At 42.6% G+C, this 22,204-nt stretch overlaps 1 protein-coding gene across 2 annotated transcripts in view; it reads right to left on the reverse strand.

Annotated features, from left to right (window-relative positions):
- Nucleotides 1-16,346, reverse strand: part of LRP3 (LDL receptor related protein 3) — a 28,730-nt gene extending 12,384 nt beyond the window's left edge. The window contains exons 1-3 of one of the 2 annotated variants that reach the window (XM_076349153.1): nt 16,198-16,346; nt 11,023-11,070; nt 5,111-5,249 (exon numbers count right to left, since the gene is read on the reverse strand). In XM_076349153.1, the coding sequence (XP_076205268.1) occupies nt 5,111-5,249; nt 11,023-11,070; nt 16,198-16,264 (254 nt within the window). In that variant the 5' untranslated portion in view covers nt 16,265-16,346. Of the gene's footprint in view, nt 1-5,110; nt 5,250-11,022; nt 11,071-14,529; nt 14,829-16,197 lie in introns of those variants that run through there. The other variant, XM_076349154.1, reaches the window with a different exon arrangement.
- Nucleotides 16,347-22,204: the final 5,858 nt, after the last annotated feature.

Consider the following 22,204-nt stretch of genomic DNA (forward strand, 5'->3'; position numbering starts at 1 on the left):
GCTGTTGTTACAGTCTTCTGAAGAATAATTTAATCCTCTACCCACAAAATAGAGCGCAGAGACATTTACTTATTCAGTTGAACTTTCTCAAACTGGAATGCAAATTCTTCTGTCAAAAGGATTAGCCCAATGGTTGAATGATTGAGGGTATACAGTGGAAATAAGGGACGAAGTCTTGTGCTCCTACTGCTTGTAGGACTGTACAAACATCTTATAGTCTTTGGAAAAGTACCGAATGAAGTCTGTAGATACGGTTCTTGAGGGAGGTCTCAGGCCCTTTGTATCCAAAACCCACATCATTTTCTGTGATTAAAACAAGAAACAGCATCAAGTTGTACTGAAACAGAGAGTACTAATAGACAATGTCATCCACACCTCACGCCGCACCAGTCAGTACTGCGGCATTTTTAAACATCTTGGGCAGGGAAGCACAAGGTTTGGGAGGAAAAGCGAGAGAAGGAACAGAGGCTGCTGGTCTGTTCGGCCACTAATCCACTCCAGCAAACCACTCCGATGGGTCTGAAAGAGCGGGACGTGGACCCAGAGGTCCATCCTACCAGGCAAGCTGCAGTGCACAGTGGCACTAAACTCCAGCCTTTGCACCCCTCAAATACAGCCTTCCCCACCGCACTGCAGCTGCTCCTTGGGATGCAAATATCCCCCTTCACCCACAAGCTTCACTTATAGGGCAACACTCCTCTGCTCTGGCATCTCAGTGCTGGACAACAAAGGGAAGGAGAACCCAGCTTTCCTCCAGGCTTTTTTCCTCTCCACAACCAGAGCACACAGCCCAAGTTCAGAGGGCAGGGAGAGGAGGAGCACTCAAGCACAATACTGCAGGAATCAAACGATGGTGTTTCGAGTACTTAGAACTGCAATATTAACAAAGTACAACATCCATCACTAAAACACAGAACATCCTTTAAAATGCTTTGGCCCTTAGGCTGTTCTCACTGTTACCTGTGGATCTCCAACACAATACAGGAATAGAGGAGGAGACTGGTGTAAAAGATCAAAATTATCGGACCAAATTTTGCAGGTTTTCTTTCTTCTGAAAGATGCTATTCAAAAGCACTAACTCCAGTTACCTTGCTTTTGGAACATCTCTCCCACAGCTAATTCCTTTTAAAAAAACCTAATTGTATACAAAAGTACAAGAGTTTAATAGTCTGTTAAACACTGGAAGCATTCAAATTCTGAGAATCAGAACAACTCAACGTGAACTGACAAATACAGCACTAAATCTGTTTTTACAGAATTCTGCAGAAATACGTAAAATCATCTGATTTTTCTTTCAGTGGTATGATACTGAAAAAAGGTTACCTCCTACACTGAGCAGGACTCCAGGAGCTTACAGAAAATTACGGGATCAGCCATATATCAGATCTTGCCTGTAAAATTACTCAAGCGAAGCAACAGTAGCCTACAATGATATTTTCCTATTAACTGTCAAGTATTTTTATGTTGCTGGAACGAACTTCATTAAACCAGCTTATCAGAAATACTCATTTACACTCTGAAAATATGAAAAAAATGTGCTACCTGCAAAATTAACGCTTAGCAGAGCTAAGCTTTTTGCCATCTGCACTGAAAGGAGCAGTAGCAGCTAGAAAAAAAAAGTACTTCTATAAATAATGTAGGGAATTCCCTACAATCCTCTTAGTAATTTAAGCACGAGCAACTACAGATTAAAGCAAAAAAAAAAAGCATTCTGAACTGGAAAAGGACAAACATGGGATGCTCAGGAAAATGAACCAAAAAAGCGTACACTGTTGGACACCCAGCAGATGTAAAATCTGAATGAAAGTAATTAGTAAATAAATAAAAAAAAAAAAAAAAATGTCCAATTTGGCCCTCTAAACTCATTAAAAAATGGGAGAATAAATATTATGGGTAGATCAGTAGAGCACAGTCCCAAAATAAAACAGACCAGCCAATTAAGCAAGAAAAGTTACTTCTATTTGCCAACCTCTCACAGCAAGTGCAGACTGTGAACAACTGATGACTTAATTGACTCATTAAAAACTTCTGCTTAACCACTAAAGCACAAGGATCTGGAAGTCAGGAAAGCTCTATTCTACTCCCAGCTCCCAAGCACCAGCTAACTGTGTAACCTTAGGCAAGAGACATGGCGGCTGTGTTTTCAAAAGCTGAGCACAAATGGAATAAATGGCTATTATGAGTTTTTTTCAATTAACATCAAGTTCTGAAACACTGTGAATTTGGTAAAGAGACTATGAAGCAGTCTCTGTAATTCTTCATACAATTACAGACAGCAAGCCTTTACATGACCAGGCCTCAGTTTTACTCAGAAATTGAAACTCAGATGGTATCTGAAAATTTCTTTTTTCAAAGCCAGTGACATGAATCACTGAAGTGAAAGCCAATGAAGGTGATCCCCCCCCGCCTCAATTAATAAGAGGCAGCTTGAGTGGATCACCAAGTAGATCACTTTTCAATACTCTTGAGTTCTGAACATGGAGAACATTTTACTCTCAGTCCCATAAATTCCTGTAATAAGACGCAATGCATTTATACTCTGCCCACATCAGGTTAATTACAACCATCAAGTAACAGCAACTGCTAAACAAAACCAATTTTGATCTTTTTCTCAGATATGAGGAAACATACACATATAAAGCCTGTAAAGGATGGTACAAAGGCAGTTACTGCATATGACATCTTTACCTGATCTTACAGGATTTTTATGTAGTCTTCTGTGAAAACAGGCATAAAAATAGAGAAAATGGGAGGAAAAATCAAGTAGTTTCCAAAACAATAACTAACAGACTGATTACCTGAATCTAAAGTGACACAACATAGTCCTGGAAAACGGTAGCTACACACTTGTTCCCAGGTCTCAACAGCACCATTCCATCAGACACACAATCTTGGAAGAAAGTATTGAAACGTGCATCATTAGCAGAGAGGTGTAAGCACAAAGAATATGTATTTTCTGTTCTTGTGAAGTGTCCCCCAAGGATTTCTAAGAAGTAAACTATAAAGCAAAACAATAAGCATGGAAATGTGAGGATATGAAGAAAATCAGTACACACGCATGAAAGGTAGATATTAAGACAAAGCTTCTAAAGGACATGCCCACAGGAGCCAGCATCTTACATCCACATGTAGATCTGGGCACTGTTCTATTGAAAGCTGCTGAATAATAGGTTTATAAAAAATGACTACCGACTGCAAATGTTTTAGAAATCAAAACTACGTTCAATTGCAATTTTACCCCTTAATGACTCCTGCTGTATCTCAAATATGATGCTTATATAACATTGCTGTCTTACTGTCAATGAGAATTCAAGATCAAAGGAAATGCATTCAGCATAACGTAACATAAAGGAGGTGGGTTTTTTTTTTTAAACCTTTCAAAATCCAGATGTTATCACAAGAACTGTGTTTGATTTTCCTAGGAAAATTTAAAAAGCTACTCTTTTATGCCCTTATCAGCACACTGTTAGGACAAGAAGCATACCCAACTGTTAAGAGGAAAAAATGTTTGTATTTGAACCCTCTTTCCCAGTTTGCCTATATCATGCTAGCCTAGGCAAGTCAGCTGCTTCTTTTACGTCCTTGGCATTCCGAGGGTTACAACCTTCTAAAGAAATCCTCCGATGCTGTAACATTTTGCATTTCACACACTGGAGTGAGTCATTCCAAGCACATTTATAGTCAGAAATGTAACATCACAACACTACTCCCTAGGATGTAAACACATAGCTCCCATTGTTTGCATGTGCATAGAAGGGCAGGATATGGCAGTGAGAGAAAACAAACCCATTAAGAAGAAATCTTTCAAATCATATTGCTATGCACACATGTAAACTGTATATGCACATTATTACCAGTTTCCTCATCCTACTTTCCTTTATTTCTTTAGCCTCTGTTACACTCTTACTTGCAGAAGAGAATCCTAATTCTAACTGGGAGCTCTGAGACGTTTTCATAGCATAAATTGCAGTACTATTCTCCAGAGCCAACTCCTGTGTCTCATTTATATGCTTCCTCAGAGTTTCCAACAATCTCTGCTTTGAAACAAATTCCCCAAGTCCAGTACAATTTAATGGGGTTTAAAAGCGTGTTTCTATTTATGGATCTCAAATGCTGGCAGGTATCTACTTCCTTACTTTTGATGAGTAGTTCCTATTTTGAACTACGGATGGTGGAGCCCTCCTATTATTCCATCTGTGGCAGATTTGTTTTTAATTGCTGAGCATCTGCAGTTGAAGAGTTTTGCAGTCCTTTTAAGCAGCTGAGCAAAGAATGAGCAGATGGTGTTAAATACAACAGTACTAAAAACCAAACAAAAACCCCTTTCCTAGGTTTGCTTTTTTTTTTTTTCCTTTTTTTAAATAAGAAATTCTTGGTTTAAGAAGGACACTACAATTAGCCCAGAGAAATTAAGCACATTCACAATATGCTGATATTATAGCCTAAACATTCTTAACAAACCATTTGTAATAAATTCTAGTCTTTTCTGAATAGTATTTTTATAGAATGAGCAGAAGTTGTGCCACAAATGCTAACTATTATTTAATTCTGTTGGAAATAAGTATTAAGCAGAAAAGCATGTGTCTTTTGGTTAACAAGTAACAATAAGCAATTATTATCTTCAACTGTCAATTAAACATAGCACCATTTCAAGGCATTACAGGAAAAGCCATTTTTGCTCTAAGAATTTTATGTATCCCACTGAGGCTGTTCCAGGTTTTATAGCCTTCACCTATTCCTATTTATAAGCAATGAAGAGAAGGGGGACTATTTAGTGTGAGTAAATATATCGCTGTTTCCCACCTCCTCATCTATCAGAGGTGGATGAAATCTCACACAGGTGTTGTGAAGATAAATATATTAAAAGACTACAAGTGACTTGCATATGTAATAATGGATGTCAGAAGTAGCCTACAGAAACAAGACACAGTGGAACATTTCTAAAATGAGAGAGGTGCCCAACCTGCAGACATGCTCCAGCGTAATCAGCTTCCTTTGACCGTTCAGTAGCTCTAACAAACAGCCTCATACTGGTATATCAGATAAGAACTCGCATTTTTTTTCATTTCAGCAAAGCAATCCTTTATCTCCACAGAGTATCAAACCGTACCTAATTGTTATCATGTCTCCACGATCTCCTTGAATGTACCAGCTGCAGTTTACAGCTGGAGGATAGTTCAATGGCCAAGAAGGACTACAGATGACTCCCCGTCTCTCTGTGTGCTGTTCCAGTTCTCCACTGCAAGCAGCTGTTAATAAGGGGGAAAAAAATGTTATTGTTAATGCTTTGCCTAATCAACAATTCACATTAGCTACAAGAGCTTTCATCAATTTCTGGGGATTGCAGACAAACACGAGTCAACAGTTTTATCCTCTTACTGCTTTCTTCCCTGCCCCGGTTTTTAATTAAGACACCCACTCGTAAGTGTAGGTAAGCATAACCTGCATTTCAATGCAGGATCAATCAATAACCTTGTATGAATCTACCAAAGGCTACAATCAATATTACTGCATGGATCTGCCAAGAGGATGTAATACAGAAATCCTTCTTACCAGCTTCCCAAAGCCTGGGTACGTCACCCAGCAACTGAAGAAGTTCCATATTCAGTGTAAAGGATCTAGAAGCTCATTTTGTTGTAACATGTTCCTGGACATGTTGTTTATTCTCCTAACCATATGACAGACCTGAAGAGTTTGTAATGGTTAAAAAAAATCTCCAACAAGAAAGAAAAAAGTAAACTGGACTCCGATGTCAAATGTTTTCATTGAACATTACTAAGTACTCTAAATTCCTTCTGAACTCCCATAGGTAGCAGAAATTTTCCAGACAGGGAAAGGAGCAAACAGGGTTAAATAAAGTTCAATATTTTCAAAGCACTTTCAGATCTTCCTATGGAAAACAGCAGGCCACTTAAGGCTACATCAAATACTTACAATTTGTAATTAAGCAATTCAAAAATGAAAGTGAAATGTTCCAAGGACAAGTGGGAAAGCTGTTCTGATGGGAAAACGTAGTCTCAGCAGACTACAAGTGGGGAAATTCTGTGTAATGCAATAGCTATTCTGAACATTCTCCAAAAATATTTTTAAAACTATTTTTAAACCAAATGACTATCTAGAGCATGACTTGTGGATTGCAGCTGAATATTCCAATTTTTGACAGAAGCTTACTTTCTCGTAGCTTAAAAAGGTGGCAAGGAAAAAAAAGGTTGCCTATACCTCAAGTTTCCTCATACGCATACGTGTCCAAATATACTGTGTTATAAATCACAGATTTACAGTATTGCTTGAAATTCAGCTACATAAATGCATCATTTTCAATTCACAGTCAGGATCAGACTAAGCTGCACTGGAGGGACGGGGTGAAGATGTGCCAGCAAAGCTGCCTGGCTGCAATCAAGTCAGGTGGCAGGGCTGCCTGCAGAGCTCCTGGCTGGGTCTGGGGCCAGGCTGCAGTATTCCCCCACCAGTAAATCTGTGCCTGGCACTATTCTGTTTGTTCACAGTAAGCACTTTTGAAGTGAGAACCACAGGAATATAAAAAGCATGAGGTGAGTAACTTACCTGAGGCAAAACATATAAAAAGCCATTATTTTTACTCTCCAAGCAGGGCATTCCACTGAAACGTATGCATATAATTCCTACTAGTTTAAAAGGCCACAAAAGCATACAGAATACACAAATACATGAAAACATCTATTTTCCAAACAAATATTTTGCAGTAAAGCAGTTACGAAAAACAAGAACATCTTTGTTATCACATTTCTAAAACCAGAGAGGCTCCACGCTACATGCTGGCAAAATACTGAGATGCAGATTCAATTACGGAATTATAAAAGCAAATCTAAGGTCCACGGGACTTTTCAACTCTAGTTCTCAGTTTGTTTAGGTCTATAAATGTGCTCCTCCACACACTTGTCACTGCATCAACATATCAGAGCAGCATAAGAGGACCTAGAGCTAGCAACCACTTAAAAGGAGCTGGAAAGACTGCATTTTGTAACTGCCAGATTACGAAAACTTCTCAATGGGAAGGAAACAGAATGCACAAAGCAGAAAGAGCAAATACACCAGACAGCACTATCCAGAGGCTTCCAGCAACAGTTCTGCAAATATTTCTGTTGTCCTTGTACCAAATACTGTTCTGGATTAATATCCCTTATTCATAGTCTATGCATTAGCACACAGAACAGAATCATAATTACACAAAGCTTATTTTAGTTTCCATTCTGAGGAAGCCCCATTGACATGCTGGTGACTCCGCATGAGCACTTCCACTCACACATTCATTAGTGCGGTTAAGCAGAGCTTTTATTCTCCCAAATACTTGTTTCTCAGTTTTAGGAAGTATTTACAAAGATCCTGAGCAATAGTTATTTGTAGTATCCCAGCTTTTTTTGAGGTAAGATCACTAGCATTTTTTCTTTTGCAATAATGTATAGTTTCCTAACTTGTAAGCAGTGGATCTGATGTAACGTGACAGTTCAGGTTCTCAGTGAGAAATGCTTTTTCTTATTAACACTGCACATCTGCTACGAACATGGGACATGGAAAGAAGAACGGACAAAAGAAAAAGATTTTCCATTTTAACAGAAGAATTGTAGCTGTAAAAATCTAAGGACATAAGCAAGGTAAGGGCTGCACTGACACTATATGCCATTTTGGGCAGTTCATCTGGCAATGGTCGTTGTTGCTCAATATTGTCCCATAGCTTTACCCCTCTGACACACAACAACCATTTCAGACTTGCCCTACTCAAAATTAAAAGGACAACTGCTTTGCTTTTACAAAGGCTCCCGATTCGAACGGACCACTAATCTGAATCCATATTGCCCAAACATAATTACGCTATTTTAAGGATATATCCACAGTCCCCTAAACCTACTGGAGCAAACAGGGGACACACACCCATCCACCCCCCAAAACTACTACTGTGTTTACCCAAACCTCACTTATTTGCCTGATGCTTCTGATGCCTTTCACTTCCCATCAATGCTCATTACTACGGTATTTGCAATAAATCAATAGATCTCCTTCCTAACCAGTCATCTGCCTCTTTACTCCTTGTGCACTGACTACTGTGTGGCAGACAAGGTGAAGTATCCAAGCACTGCTTTCAGCAGCTGTTCTTTCACCTACATACATTTTGAAAGAAAAACCTGTACTAAACAAAGCCTTCAGTGCTGGCAACAAAACAGAAAAACCACACAAGGGCACAATTTCATACTGTTGGCGTTTCAGTGTCAATAAAGGGGCCCCACTTCCCTCCTCAGCTCCTGGCCATGAAGTTCGCAGAATCACATACATGCATAAGTACTGTGTTATTAAGTTGGGCTTCAGCATGACAGTGTGATTCCTTAAGGAAAATAAACAAAAGCGTTTTCAAATTGCCAAAACATCTAAAGGAAAGGGAAGTCTCTAAATAGAAAGGTACAGTCCTGGATTCTGAAGGCCTTATCATCAGCGACAACACGAGAAGAGTGGTGACAACATTTTTTCAACAATTGTTCTGCAACTCTTTTTCTGCAGCCTTTCTGCACAAAGCCAGAAGAAAAGTGAAAACCCAATTTACTAAAAGCCCCAAACGGCTTACATTTTCCACATTTAGGATTACTGAAGAAACATAAGGGAATACCAATCCCTGGACTGGCAAACCAACCCACCGAAAAATCTTACTGGGATGGTGCTTTTAAAAAAAGAAGAATTCTCAAGACAGACAATAATGAATCTTTTATAGATTAAAAAAAAAAAACCTTTAAACAAATGCTAGAAGAGGTTTGAGTTCAGACAGTTTCTGTCAAGCAGGTATAAATCTTAATGAGGCTCTTTCTGTAATAATCAAATGGATTTCTTCTACCGTAAACAGCAGTAGATTCCCCCTGCCAGTTAAATACACCACAAATACTCGCAAGAAAGTTTCCAAAACTTTACATGAATAATATCACTCCTATTTTTGCAAAAGGGACTATAACAGAACAGACGTCGAGCTCCACCAGAGGACAGCGCTGGGGGCACTAAGCTGTGCAGGAATAAATTTTCAGATGATCCTAGAAGAAAATAAATCCTGCAGTTTCGCACTCCTCTGCAATGCCCCGGGGTGTGCCCCAGTCCCAAGGGACACATCCCAACCATCTGCTCTGGGATAAAGGATGGTTTGCACCTGTCACAAGGAACCTTCGCTCAAAACCAAACGCTTGGCAATATACCCTTCCTCAGTAGCTATGTCAGGGTCAGCAGGAAACTCTCCCCGAGTTCTCCAAATGCTCCCTCAAGGAGGGCTTGCACACATTGCTTAATGCAGATCCCTTACGCCTGAGGAGAAAAAAAGGACTTAAGGCTCCCCTTCACTTTATCCAGTCTCCAGCAGGCTGCTTCTGCCCCCGATATCAGAACCAGCAAAGGCACAGCCCAAGGGTTCAACTTGCTGATCTGACAAAATCTGAGCTTGCGCTCCGTTGGATCAACAGCCTGAACTGGCTCACTGCGAACCTGGGGAAAGGGGGCTCAGGGGGAGGACTGCTCCCTGTCAGCAGCAGCAGCTTTTCTGGCTTAAAGTCGTTGTACAAATACAGCTGAGATGGTGGCTTGACCTGCATTCTCCAGAACTCATTATTTCTCCTATTACCTGCTTTCTGAAAAGAAACCGTGCTATACCTTGTCATAGAGATCGACTCTGTAATAAGCTGCTTTGTCAGGACGTGTTTAGGACAGCAAGCATTCCTCCCAACTTTTAGCAGGGCTCCTAAGGAACATCTCCTGCGAGATGATTCCTGGCAGGGTCATCTGCCTTACGACTGCACTATCCTAACCTGTTATCCTCCAACACACAGGTAAGAGAAGCTACACATGGATCACACTATTGCAATGACCTTTTATGATCATTTTTCTCCCCCGCTCCAGTTACGCTGTCAGGAGACAAACTATATCAACACAAGAAAACATGAAGGCTACAGTACTCTGAAGTTTTCAGCATACTTGAAAGAGTAAGAGCTAAATGTTACAACTCTGCTTCTAGCAAAAGAACAGCATTAGAAGGCAGCAGAGCCAACTGGATGAAGCATTATATATCTCAGACCGAGACAGTATCACCAGTCTAGGCCAGCCACTGTGTAATTACTCAAGTTACACTTTGTGAACTCATATACCATACAGCCAACGGATGGCAAACTCCATCAAAAGCCAAAGAACCATCCAGGCAGAACGGACTAGGACACAGATGACATTCTGGATTTTTTCCAATGAAAGCATGGAAATACTATGTTGCAAACAACACGTGTCCTATATGGTTCATCCACACTTCCCCTAAGCTAAATTTAAGGAAGTTACCTAATCAGAAAATTACTACCTTTTCCCAATTTAAACCTTCTCTCAAACCCCCACGTTGACCTGAATGCTCAAGCTCCTATGTTAATCAACCCACTGCCTTAGAATTATTTTCGTGTTTTCCCATTTCCTTTCCTCCTGTTTCCCTTATTTGGTTTTTCTTTTAACTGAAGTTGCAACCTCTTTGGGCATGAAGTATGCCTACCAACGTGACTGTGGATTGACAGGCACAAGAGGGCCCTTACAACTAAGAGGGCCCTGATTGCAATGTACCCGTAATGTCAGTAAGTCACATTAATGCTATGGAGAAGGAAATTACGCTGAGTGCTGTGATTCTGGTTGAATTTCCACTTTGACATTCATGAGACATTTTTAACATTCTTGTTTTAGCTCCCCCAGGAATGGGCCACTGTCCCTGGCTTGATATTCCCAGGCACATTTCCTAAACATAGTTTTCCCCTGAATGTATCAGCACATACTATGACCTTAGCCTCAAGCTTATGATTTTTTCTTAGCACAGTGACACTGGTGGAGTCTATAACCCCAGGAATACTTAGAAGTCCTAAACTTCCTAAAATGTCACTGTTACTCTCTCTCAAACAAAGGTCATACTGTTTCGTTAAAAGATCTCTTTGCGTGGGGAAGAAACAGTAACAACCCAAAAGAACAGTAAATACAAATAAGAAAAGTACGTCTTACCTAACGAGGTAACAGCACTTTCTATTTTCCCAGTCAGGAAGAGATTCACTGTGTAAAGACAGAAAAAGAATGTTGATACAGGTTCCAGTGGCACAGGGTGGCAGTCAGTAGTTAACCATTTCTAGGTGTTTGCTGGGGTGTTAATATAAATGCATTGCAGTCTTCTGACAAGAACTCTGCTTATCTACACAGGCAAGTCATGTAATCAACTATTATCCTTCACTGTAGCTACGAAAAAAGTCAACATACAATGTTAGTTTAGTCTCTGTCAAATACGCTACCTAAAGAAACAACTGCCAATCTATTCTAGGTTGTCTTCTGCAGGTTTTTTTTTAATTGGGGAAGACAGAAGAACAATTACTCTAAAGCATTCATCATCACAGCTAGTCACTTTACCTGCTTAAATGCTGGAAAATAACTGAGATTATTATCTTTAAATATGTCTCCTCTGCATAAAGCAAAGTTTGTTCCTCTCAGGTGAATGTCACCTTGAAAATAAACTGCTAAAGCTAACACAATTACCTTGACTAATCAAAGGCAATGAAGTTTTCAAAAATGTCCACTGGTAAAATCAAAACAGGATGAGGTGGTGCTTGCAACACACATCTGACTTACAAATTAGTTTCCAAATACTCTTCATTTTCTCAGAAGTCTCCTTTCACAGTATATACCATTAGAGTGATCTGGTAATAGTAGTTATTGCCAAAATTTTCTCCTGTGTCATTGTTGCTCCAGAGGTCAGCGTTAAACATGTAGTTCCATATTAGTCTCCCCATACATTCTTTAAGGCGCTTCTCTAACAATTATAGTGTATTTCACTACCTGCTCTCATTTTAGCAGTATTCTACAATCTACAAAGACAGCCTATTAATAAAATGACAAATGTTTAAAAGAATTAGAAAGGTTTAAAAGGTTAACAAAACTTAATTTACAACATCCCAGCCCAAGCACTCACTTTGGCTTCTTATTATAGTCAATCTGTTGGCAAGCATTTAGTAAAAAACATCATTAAAAAATGAACAATAGAAGAGAGGAAGAGAAACCGTCCCTGTTCCCAACAGTCACTTGGGAAGCTGCTGACAACAGTATTTATGTCTCAGAGTAGCATGTACGAGCATGGGCCCCCATTGTCTTCGACACCGTCCAAACACATCACAAAACGGTGACCCTTGCCCCGACCATCTTCTGGTATAACTTAAACGAGTGCAAGAAAAAAGTACCTACCTCTAAAGGGGTGGAAATAGAAAAGCTAAAAACAATCCCTTAGTTTGGCAGTTCAAGCCCAGCCACGGTTTTCCGTCAGTAGTGGATCTGAACTATCACCAGACTGCAGCAGCCCAGGTGCCTACAGCAGTCCTTCCCTGACTTATGTCTGGATGTCCACAATTTGGACTTTCTCATTCCTGAAGCCAGAGCTCCAAGAGCTAAATGCAGACAGCAATTTCGGCAAGCACACAGACTGCTATGGACCTCAGGCTGAGGCCAGGCCCTGCAAACCAGAGAGAACAGCTGCTCCTGGCGTAACCCATCGCAGAGGACTTCAGGGTACCACCACAAGGGCAAGGGCAGCGACTTCTCGCTCCTTCTAAGTGGCTGCAGGATTGTAGTAACGCACAAGGGAAGGAGGGCAACTGAATGGCAGCGTATATATGCTGTAGCTTAAGAAACAGCCCTGAGCTGCAGATTTGTGTTAATAAGCATTAACGCGATGTTCAAAGGACCTTAACAGCACTGATTTTATTATGTAATTAATGTACAGTAACATTTGTTATATGATAATAACAACGTGTCACGTAATTATTTCCTTTGTTTCACGGCGCTAGCTTGCTCTGATAGGTCAGTAAGTGCACCTAGGAGCAACACCACCATCCTGTACCAGTAAACAGCTTGGCTCTGTTAACTCTTGCTCTGTGACAGAGCAGCACATCCGTTTGTGACAAACCTTGGATCACAGCAATAATGGCGACACAACATTTTCTCACACGGTATTAAAGCACTGCTGTTCCTGTAACCATAGTAATATAGCCATAAAGACTGAGAAGAAATTAACCAGTGATTAAGTCACAAATTTAATTTCATGAAAATTATTTGTTTTGCTCCAGAGAAAGTACATGAATATACTCTGCATAACTATTATCACCACAACTGAAAGGAGCATTTGAAGATACGTTGTATGGAAACATCTAGGTCTGTACTACCATCCTACAATCTTTTTTCCTGTTTCCTACCCAAATCTTCCCGATGGCCATAACAGAACACGAGCTCCCAAGCAGAGGATCCCTCGCACGGCTGATGAGGGGCCCCCATGCCCTTTAAATGGAAATAAGTAGCATGAAGACAAGGGGCGTGATAGAGTGGAATTAACCAACTCAGAGCCACGTTACTTTCTTCTGAGGACTGTTAAACAGGCAGCCCTAGTTTGCTACCAGAAGGACAGAGTTATAGGCAGCTTTGCACACCAGGTCTGGCAGATACCTAAGAAAGACAACCCCCCAAAATGCTCTTTTGCCTCTGCAAATGCAAAACATCTATTGGCTGCTGTTGCAAGTTTTTTGCTCTCATTTTCAAACTCTTTCACACTAAGAAGTCAGCAGTCAAGAACAGTTCTTTAAAATAAAGCTAAGTTTCACATCAGGTACTTTCCCCAGCGACTGAATAAGCTTACAGTTTCCAGTATCGGTCTTCCTCACTCTCGGTCTCACTCAAGACCGTCAAATCAAACCACAAGAGCACTGTAAACCAGCATTTTCTGAAGCACTCAGCTCTCAAAAGTGTCAGAGGTCCAAAAGAAAGAACAGCCATTCCCTGCTGGTTTTCTTGTCTCTTGTCAAAACAAAATATTTTCAAAATAAAAACAGGTGAGAGACTAGGGGTGTATAAGAAAGTTTTCTAGATGTTCTTTTTCTTAACTGTTGGGCAGTTATGGGAAAGCCAGAAAAAACAGAAGCGGTTCAGTTGGCTTGAACTCCGTGTAGGAAGCTTAATGTACCATTCATTTGGATTGCTAAATAATTCTCAGGGTGAGGTTTTCAGCTGGGAAAGCGGTTATTTGGATCAAAAGGGAAATTTACATCCTGGTACCTCTGAACCAAATGACAGCTACCAGGCTTTTCCCACAGCCAGAAGGAGAGACATCAGCTTCGCTGTTTTGATTACTTCCTATCTGATAACTTTCTATGTCCTCCAGAATTTCTCAAGAATGAGAAACAAAATGACCTCATGAAAGAACAGTTGCAACAAACCCAGTTCCAGTCTTTGGAGCAGCAGTTTACACACGAGGTCACATACAGCAATGGTCAGTGGCAGTGCATTGATACAGACACCAAACGCCACATACAGCCTACGGGAAAACAAAAAGTGAAAGAAAAGAATGGCGAGAAGAAAGAACCAAAAATAAGGATGAAAGGAAAGGACAGACAAGCAGGAAGTAAAGTACAAAAATAGTTGAAGCAGCAGCATTATATTCTTATGGGTTCACTGAAGCAGAATACCTTACAAGCTTCCCACCTCTCATGTTTCTCAACTTCCACTACTGTCAGTTGTGCAAGGAATAGGAATAATAAATTCCAGCTGAAAAGAAGAGCCAGACAGTGAAATTCTAGAAGTCACAGAAAGCAGAAATCTACTCAACTTTCAACCTGGCATTACCCACAGCTAAATACAAGACGTGTTCTCACTTAAACTCTGGAGTTTATGTAATCTGTCACTATCTTATTAGTCATTTAAATAATAACCGTGCTATTTCTGTTCAATAACAAAAGCTTTAATAAAGGTCTGACCGGGCCACAAAAAAACCCCCAAGGAATTCAGAGATAGGGCAGAAATTTGTATCTTTCTCTAACTTTAAATAAACAACGCAGCAGACGTTATCCTCAAGCTGTGCACATCTCTGACATCCCTTTAAGTCTCTGCAAAAAAAAGTTGTACTAGCTAGAACGGATGTTCAAACTGTTGTGTAGTTTAGATAGCTTTTTACATTGCGCTTCCGTTAATTAAAATAGATACATTTGAAGTAACCAGAGCAGCTTTTCAACTTCAACTTCCTACATTTTTTAGGCAAGCACTGATGTTAAAAAAAACACTTTTACAAAAATAGAACGAGCAGTCTGGCCACAGATACCCATTTCCGATCATTTACGTAACGAATACTAACTGTCATTTGGGATTAGTAAAAATGAACTCTAATCCACTTTATTAGCAAATAGCTATGGTTTTAGCACATTCTAGTTCGAGGAGCTAATAACCGTCAGCAGAGTTCAGAGCAGCTCTGGCACCACTCAGTGCACGCAGTGCTTCCGACAACGCTGCTCCATCAGAATCTTTTGGCAGCACGCAGGAACGGAGCAGTCAGCTTTAATAACTCCCAATTTCTACGTGCCCCTGTTAAATACGCGGGGCCTTCCGCTCGCTCGTTCCAGTCACAGGCGTCAACGCTTCTCCCCAACGAAAAACATCTTCCCTGACAGAAAGGACTGACAGACTGGAAACCAGTAATAGGCTTCATCACGTTGCCATAACTTAACACCTGCTGCGAAGCACAGCGGAAAGCAATTGCTTCAAGCAGAAGGGAGGGAGAAGAGCAGAACATGGCAGAGAAACAGGGGAGGGAAAAAAAAAAAATGCTTTTCCACCCTGCCACTCAGAAAAGCGACAGGCAGGCGAGAAACGCGACCGAACGCCGGGCAGGCGAGGCGGCACCGCGGGCAGTTTCGTAACCGCCCCGGGAGCCGCTGCCCGCATCGCGCCTCACAAGAGTTAAAAGTCTGGAGAAGGCACCGATAACGTCTAAACTTTTTTTTTTTTAAGCGCTATGCGGGGTTGCCGTCGCCGTTTCAAAGCCAAGGGCAAAACGCTGGTTTCCGCAGGGACCGGGCAGAACTCCGCTCGGCCTCCCCGCCGCCGGGGAGCGGCCGGGCACGGCGACCCGGGCGGGCGCCCTGCGGGACCCGCGGCCGCGCCGCCCCCCGCCCCCTTAGAAAGCGCAAGGGCGGGAGGGGGATCCGCCGACCCGGCTTGGTGTGTCGTCGTCCCGTCCCGCTCCCCGCCACCCACCCCCCGGTAACTTCCCGTAGCGGACGAGGGGGCCCGGCAGCCCCGCCGCAGGTGCCCGCGCCCCCCCACTCGCCGTGCCCGGACATGCCCCGCCGCGCGGGGAGCGGCCGGGCCGGCACTCACCCAGGCAGATGGCGGTGAGCGGCACCAGCGCGCCCTGCCGGAGCTCCGCGGCCGCTGCCTTCTCCATGGCGGGTCGCTGCCGCCTGCCCTTCAGCGCGGGGGGAACCACGGCAGCTCCGCGCCCGCCTCGTCTCTACGCCGAGCCGCGAGAGCCGGCGGCGCGGCCAGCCCGCGGTGCTCCCGCAGGCCGGGGGACCGGGAGCAGCGCGGGCGCCTGCCGCCGCCGCCGCAGCCCCATGGCCGGCCCGCGCTCCCCGCTCCGGGGCAGGTGGAAGAGGACAGACCGCAGCGCCGCCGCCGCCGCTCCGCCCCACGTGACAGGCCCGCCGTGCAGCTGCGGCGGCCGGGCCGGAGGGCGAGGGGAGCGCCGCCCCGCTCCGCACCCCGCCGCGCACACCTGAGGGGCCGCCGCGAGCCGGCGGGCGGCGCAGGCGGAGCGCGGCCCGGGGCGGAAGGGAAGGCGAGGGCCGAGCCTGCCCGCGCAGCGCCAGGGCGCCGGGCTTCCTGTCGGGCACGGGGCGCCCCGCTCCCGCCTCGCCCCGGCCCCCTGCGCCGCGGGGTCCGCGGCGATGACGCGTCCCGGCACCCGCGCCGGGCAGGGGGCGGCAGCGCAGCGCCCCGCGGGAGGCTGCCCCTCCGCCGGGCGGGCTGCGGGGAGCCCGCGGCCCCATGGCGGGAGGCCGCGCCCAGCGCCGCCGCCGCGGCCCGCCGGCCCCCCCTGCCGGGGGAAGTGGCCCCGCGGCGGGCGGAGCTGCCCCCCCGGCCCCCGCAGCCGGGCTGGGGGAGCCCCCCTCGGCCCGGCCGAGCCGGTGCTTTGTTGCCTGACGGGGTTCTCTCTGAAGCTGTGCTGCGGGCCCGTGGGCGGCAGCGGGGGCTCGGGAAGGCGCCTGCTGGAGCTGCCTCCTCCACGGCTCGCGAAAGTGAACGCGTTGAAGGCTTTAAATCAGATGTCATCGGTAATGTGCACAGGGAGAAGAGCCTCTCTAGTAACTCGGCTGTCCCCGGAGCTCTCCACTCCCTTCAAAGCACGCTGCGGGTCACTCGTCCGAAGGGATGGGACCCAGATCCTTCCAGGCCCTGCCGCGCGTGAAACAAGTAATCTGGTCATACAAACAGGGTTGTGTCCACAGCAAGTCAACGCAACGTGGATCAGTATAAGCGACGTAAAACGAGCCTGTTCCACTGAAAACAGACAAAGTCTCGGTTTCCAACAAGCAGCAAGATGACAAAGTTAACTGGGAACTTCATGAGCAGAATAGCAAAACGGTGAAAGATGAAAGACACCCTTGTTCAGGTGACGAACTGCTAAAATGAGCCAGCCCCACTTCACATATTTCCTGAACTTTTCATTGTTTCCCCATTTGCAGGTGCTCACATCCTCCCCCAGAAAACCAGTACCTGCTCCTCTGTTGGTGGCACAGCTTCTCTCTTCCAAGGAGCAAAGCCCTGACAGTGCTGCCGCGCTGTTCTGACATGAGCGGCAGCTCGCTGAGCAGCAGTTTAATTCAGCTACAGATACCAACAACAGTACAAAACTCCGTGACAGCACCTTTTCTTAAACTACACAAATGAGGGCACAGTTTAATCCTCCAGGGCAAAGATGAGGTCTTGCTGCATTTCACTATAAACACATTAAAATTTCCCTACATGCTTTGAAAAAATAGCATCTTTGCATTCTGTGGCTGTATCACGAGAGATACCCGAGGTGCAGTCTGCGGCTATTTACATCACGAACTCTCCGATCACTAAATTAAATACCGACTGGTAAAATCAACATCACAAAACAAGCAACAGCGTATGTTATTGTACCCAGTTTCCCATGAAAGGGATGTGATTCCCAAGTAAAATTCATATTTAAGGGGTTTCCATCCAACATTAAGGTCTAACTGTGCTAATGACACACACGGAGGAATGCACAAGCACTGGCTGGCATGCCCTCCAGGGCGAGTTGCGGTAGGTGCAATTCAGTTATAAAAACAGGGACTCAGCTACTCTGTCATCGATGGGCCCAGGTTCAGCTCTTCACTCTGACTAGACCTGGTGGAGTGATCGCATCAAAAGGGCGACGTTCCTGAGGAAGAATAAGAAAAGCAAGAGACAGCAGTAAGAGGAACTGGGATGCTGAGGTAAGGCTGAGGTGTTTGCTAACAGTGAACATCACCTTTTAGCAGCACACATACCATGCGTAAAATTCTCACAAAAGAGATCCAACAACATAAATTACAGTTGCTATGCTATATTGAAAGCTTTGTGCTGTTTCAAACTTCTGATTGTCATCTTAAGAGTCAGGTTTAGATCAGGTACTGCCCAAAACCAGGTTAAAAATAAGCACGTGCAAGAATGCTAATAAGCTTGCATAGTAACAGAAGTGGATGTGGGGAGGGAAGCGAGTGGCTGCGGGAGGAGCTGGGTTTCCCGAGCCCATGACAGGTAACTCGTCCAGCTGTTTACATCATCGGGTCTCTCATACCAAAGGCCCATTTGATGCACACCCAGGTACACTTTCAGACAGATATTTCAGATATTTGTTAATTATGTGTGCCGCATCGAGGAAGACAGCTACACAATTCTAAACGTCTGTTTATATGGTTAAAATATGAGAGAAAAGCATACTTAATTTGCCTGGGGTGCCGTGCAGTTCAAAAATATTAATTAGAACTACAATCCTCACTTGCCCATAAGCTCACGAGTGCAATTTTAAACACACAGCTCAGTTAAACAAATACTTTCAAATGTGTCTACAATAAAACCATTCCACAGAGCTACTCTCATGGCACTGTATCTTATTTGAAATTAATCCACTCAGCAGAAAGTTTCAAAGTCAGATTTGGCCAGGGAAATAGAGAAAAAGACCAAATTATAACATGGGAAAGGAAACACCAGGTAAGAAAAAGGCAGAAATGGATGAGAAAATGCCAGGCCAGGCTGAAACTATTTTAGGGCAATGGTGATGACAGACGCTTTCTGAAGCGCCTACAGGAAGCAGATCGCATTGGATGTAGAAAGCGCATTATAGTCGAAGCACAGACTCAGGTTCCCTTTTGCTGATTCTTATTTGATAGTGAAAAACTTTGGCAGAGCGGTGAAACAGAGGGCTAAGGGCTTTACTGCCTGGAAGCACCACAGTTCATCAAAGGACATCTCTCAGCACACTGAGATACTGCTTCAGGCCTTTTTATTTCAACAATATAAAGTGTGGCTACAGTAGTATCTTGGGGGTTCAGGTGATCCTTATCCTCGCTGAGCTACAGACTTGCGCCTCATCTTAGCAGCCCTTTGATGGAATTACAGTAATTGTAATTCACATTTGTCTGTCACTCTGGATCTCAACGGATGTGTAATGGATGACTGGCCTGAGGATCAATAGTTTCACATCTTGTCTACTCGGGATGAGAGAACTGGATGTTAAAATAAATACTTGTACTATGCTAAAAAAGTAGAAATAATAAGCAGATCGATAAAAACAAAGTTTACCCGTAGGTGAGAAGGCCCTGCACGCAGCACGGAGGGGATCTGGCTGTTCTGCAGATGCAGCCTGCTTTACAAATACATGTGTCTGTGCGCTTTTTAAGTAGCATAATAAATCACACAACATTTTCCACAACTAAATTCTTCCTAATCTAACCAGACAATTCTTAAATCTTTAATGGGCCCATGATTGTAAAATCATTTCGTCTCGGTTTTTGAGCAGTAATCTTCAAATTACGGGTCTGTAACAGCAATAATGGAATGTGTCATAAAAGAGTTTTTCCTCAGTGAGTCTATTATTGTAATAAAATAATGTATCTAGCCACCTCTACATTCTGCATTAACCCTTTTTATGATAATTATGAGTAAAGTGCATTTCTCATTTCCATTAAATAATATCCTTGCATCTCACTGAAACAGTAGACTATATAGGACTGAAAGCAAAGAGACAGATGCATGTTCTTTTTTAGCAGATTCTACCCATGCCACTAACTTGTTGTTAAGATAAAACCCACTCAGTTTAAGAATTATTCCTATACTTTGGTGTTCATGTAAACCTAACTTAAAATTCCGAGGCTGGATTTTCAGTCACACACTTTTGTGTTCACAGAAATATATGTACAAATGAGAAAATTATATATGAAATTACATGTACATATGCTTCAGCATCTACTGACATAGGGGAATTCATGATCATATTACAACATCCACACAAACACCTTGAAAACACAACCAGCAGAACCCATTCTAGGTGCTCTACTTCAGGATGATTTGCAGATCATTTTAAAACTACTTTAAGAGTTGCGCCAAGCTAAACCATCACTGCAAGCCAAGCGTCAAACCTTCATACCTTATTTTAGAACATGTGATACAGAGATGGCTCTAGGAAATTTCATTAGTAGAAGTTATACATTATATACGCTGGAGCTATAGACACATTCAGTCATTTTAATGCTTCTGACAGAATTGGATCACAAAAACATCATGTAACACCACCAAAATAAAGTTCTGATAAAGTTTTACCGAGTGTAATCAAAAGATACTACAAGTTATTTTTTAAAATATGCAGTAAAAAGATGAAGACATCATAAAATGATTCGCAATGTTGACAAAGAAATTATGGATTTCATCAATATTAGTACTAAGAATGTTAAAATAGCTTGGAACCTTATCCTGTCCATGTGAGTAATCTCTGTCTTAGTCTGACTACACGTAATTTTATTGCATTTTCCACATCAGTTCCCTCTGTATCTAATTTTTTGTAAGTCATAAAAGTTTATGCTTCTTTTATAAGCATCTCTCTCTTTGGATTAATTTGGTTGAGATTTCTTTAAACTAAGACTATAATTTTACCTGTTCCACAAGTTCTTTCTATGTGTTTATCTTTTTCACCATAAATTAGTTTCAATGCAAAGACAGCACATACAGAGTTTTGTAGATAAGCAAGCCTGCAATCCCATATATTTTAATGACCGCTGTTCTCTTTTGGAACCTGGCATTAAAGAAAAGTTGGTTAGAAACATTAGGTGTGGTAACATGCATTATTTGTCTCAATCTCACATAGTTTACCACCGGTTATTTTTACAAGGGTTCATATTGCACCACAATACACCACTATCTGCCTGGATTTAATAAGGTTTACATTTAGTGACAACTGCACTCTCCCTGAAAGGGAAGAAAATTCTCAAGGGTACTTTGCTGCACTGTCTCTAATGCTATTCGTGTCTTGATCCATTATAGATCATTGCTAAACTTCACAGAGAACTATTTTCCTTACTCTTCTTTAGGAATTTCTTATTCATGTATTCTATGAAGAGCTGAAAAAACCCTGTTGTAATTCACATTCATTTTATGAAATGTGATGAGAATAAACAACTTGGTATTACAGGAAAGTGAATCCAAATTGTTTGATGGAGAAATGCTATAATAAGATCACCAACGTACAGGCGTTCTTCCAAAGAGAGCGCAAAGCTGTGATATTCCTCTGTGACACTCTGAATGTTCAACGAAATCCTGAATTTGTATCAAGCAGACCAGATTATGAGTAGCAATTACATTAGGGTAATTGCTTGAAAAATAAAATAAAATCATTCTCTCTTGAAAGGGTTCAGTTGTCTTTGTAACTACTATCAAGGCAGCATTAATTGCATCTTAATTTTTTTTTATACTTGTAACTTAGCTCTCTTAAAAAACCTGAAGGTCTACATAACCTGCTCCATCAAGTAAATTAGGCCTTGTTTTTATTTAAGTTATTGAGATCAGAGTTTTGAAGCATGCAGCATAAATACAGAAGAAGATTAGAATTGTCTTTGTTTCTAATCCTTACAGAAATAATTTGAGGAAGTTTATCAGAGTTCCTTATCAAAATCGTTGAGCTGCACTTTATCAATAAACTCCACCGGACAGCAAGTCATTCTGGACACCTGAAAGAGACAAAGCCAGGCCAAGGCCAGCACTGTTTCATTTCTCTCTTATTTTTGCCTTTAAATATTTTCAGCGTGATTCAGTTTTAGAAGTATAATCTCATGGTACTGTTTTA

This window comes from Aptenodytes patagonicus, chromosome 11 (genome assembly GCF_965638725.1).
Source record: "Aptenodytes patagonicus chromosome 11, bAptPat1.pri.cur, whole genome shotgun sequence".
In the NCBI taxonomy this organism is placed as follows: domain Eukaryota; kingdom Metazoa; phylum Chordata; class Aves; order Sphenisciformes; family Spheniscidae; genus Aptenodytes; species Aptenodytes patagonicus.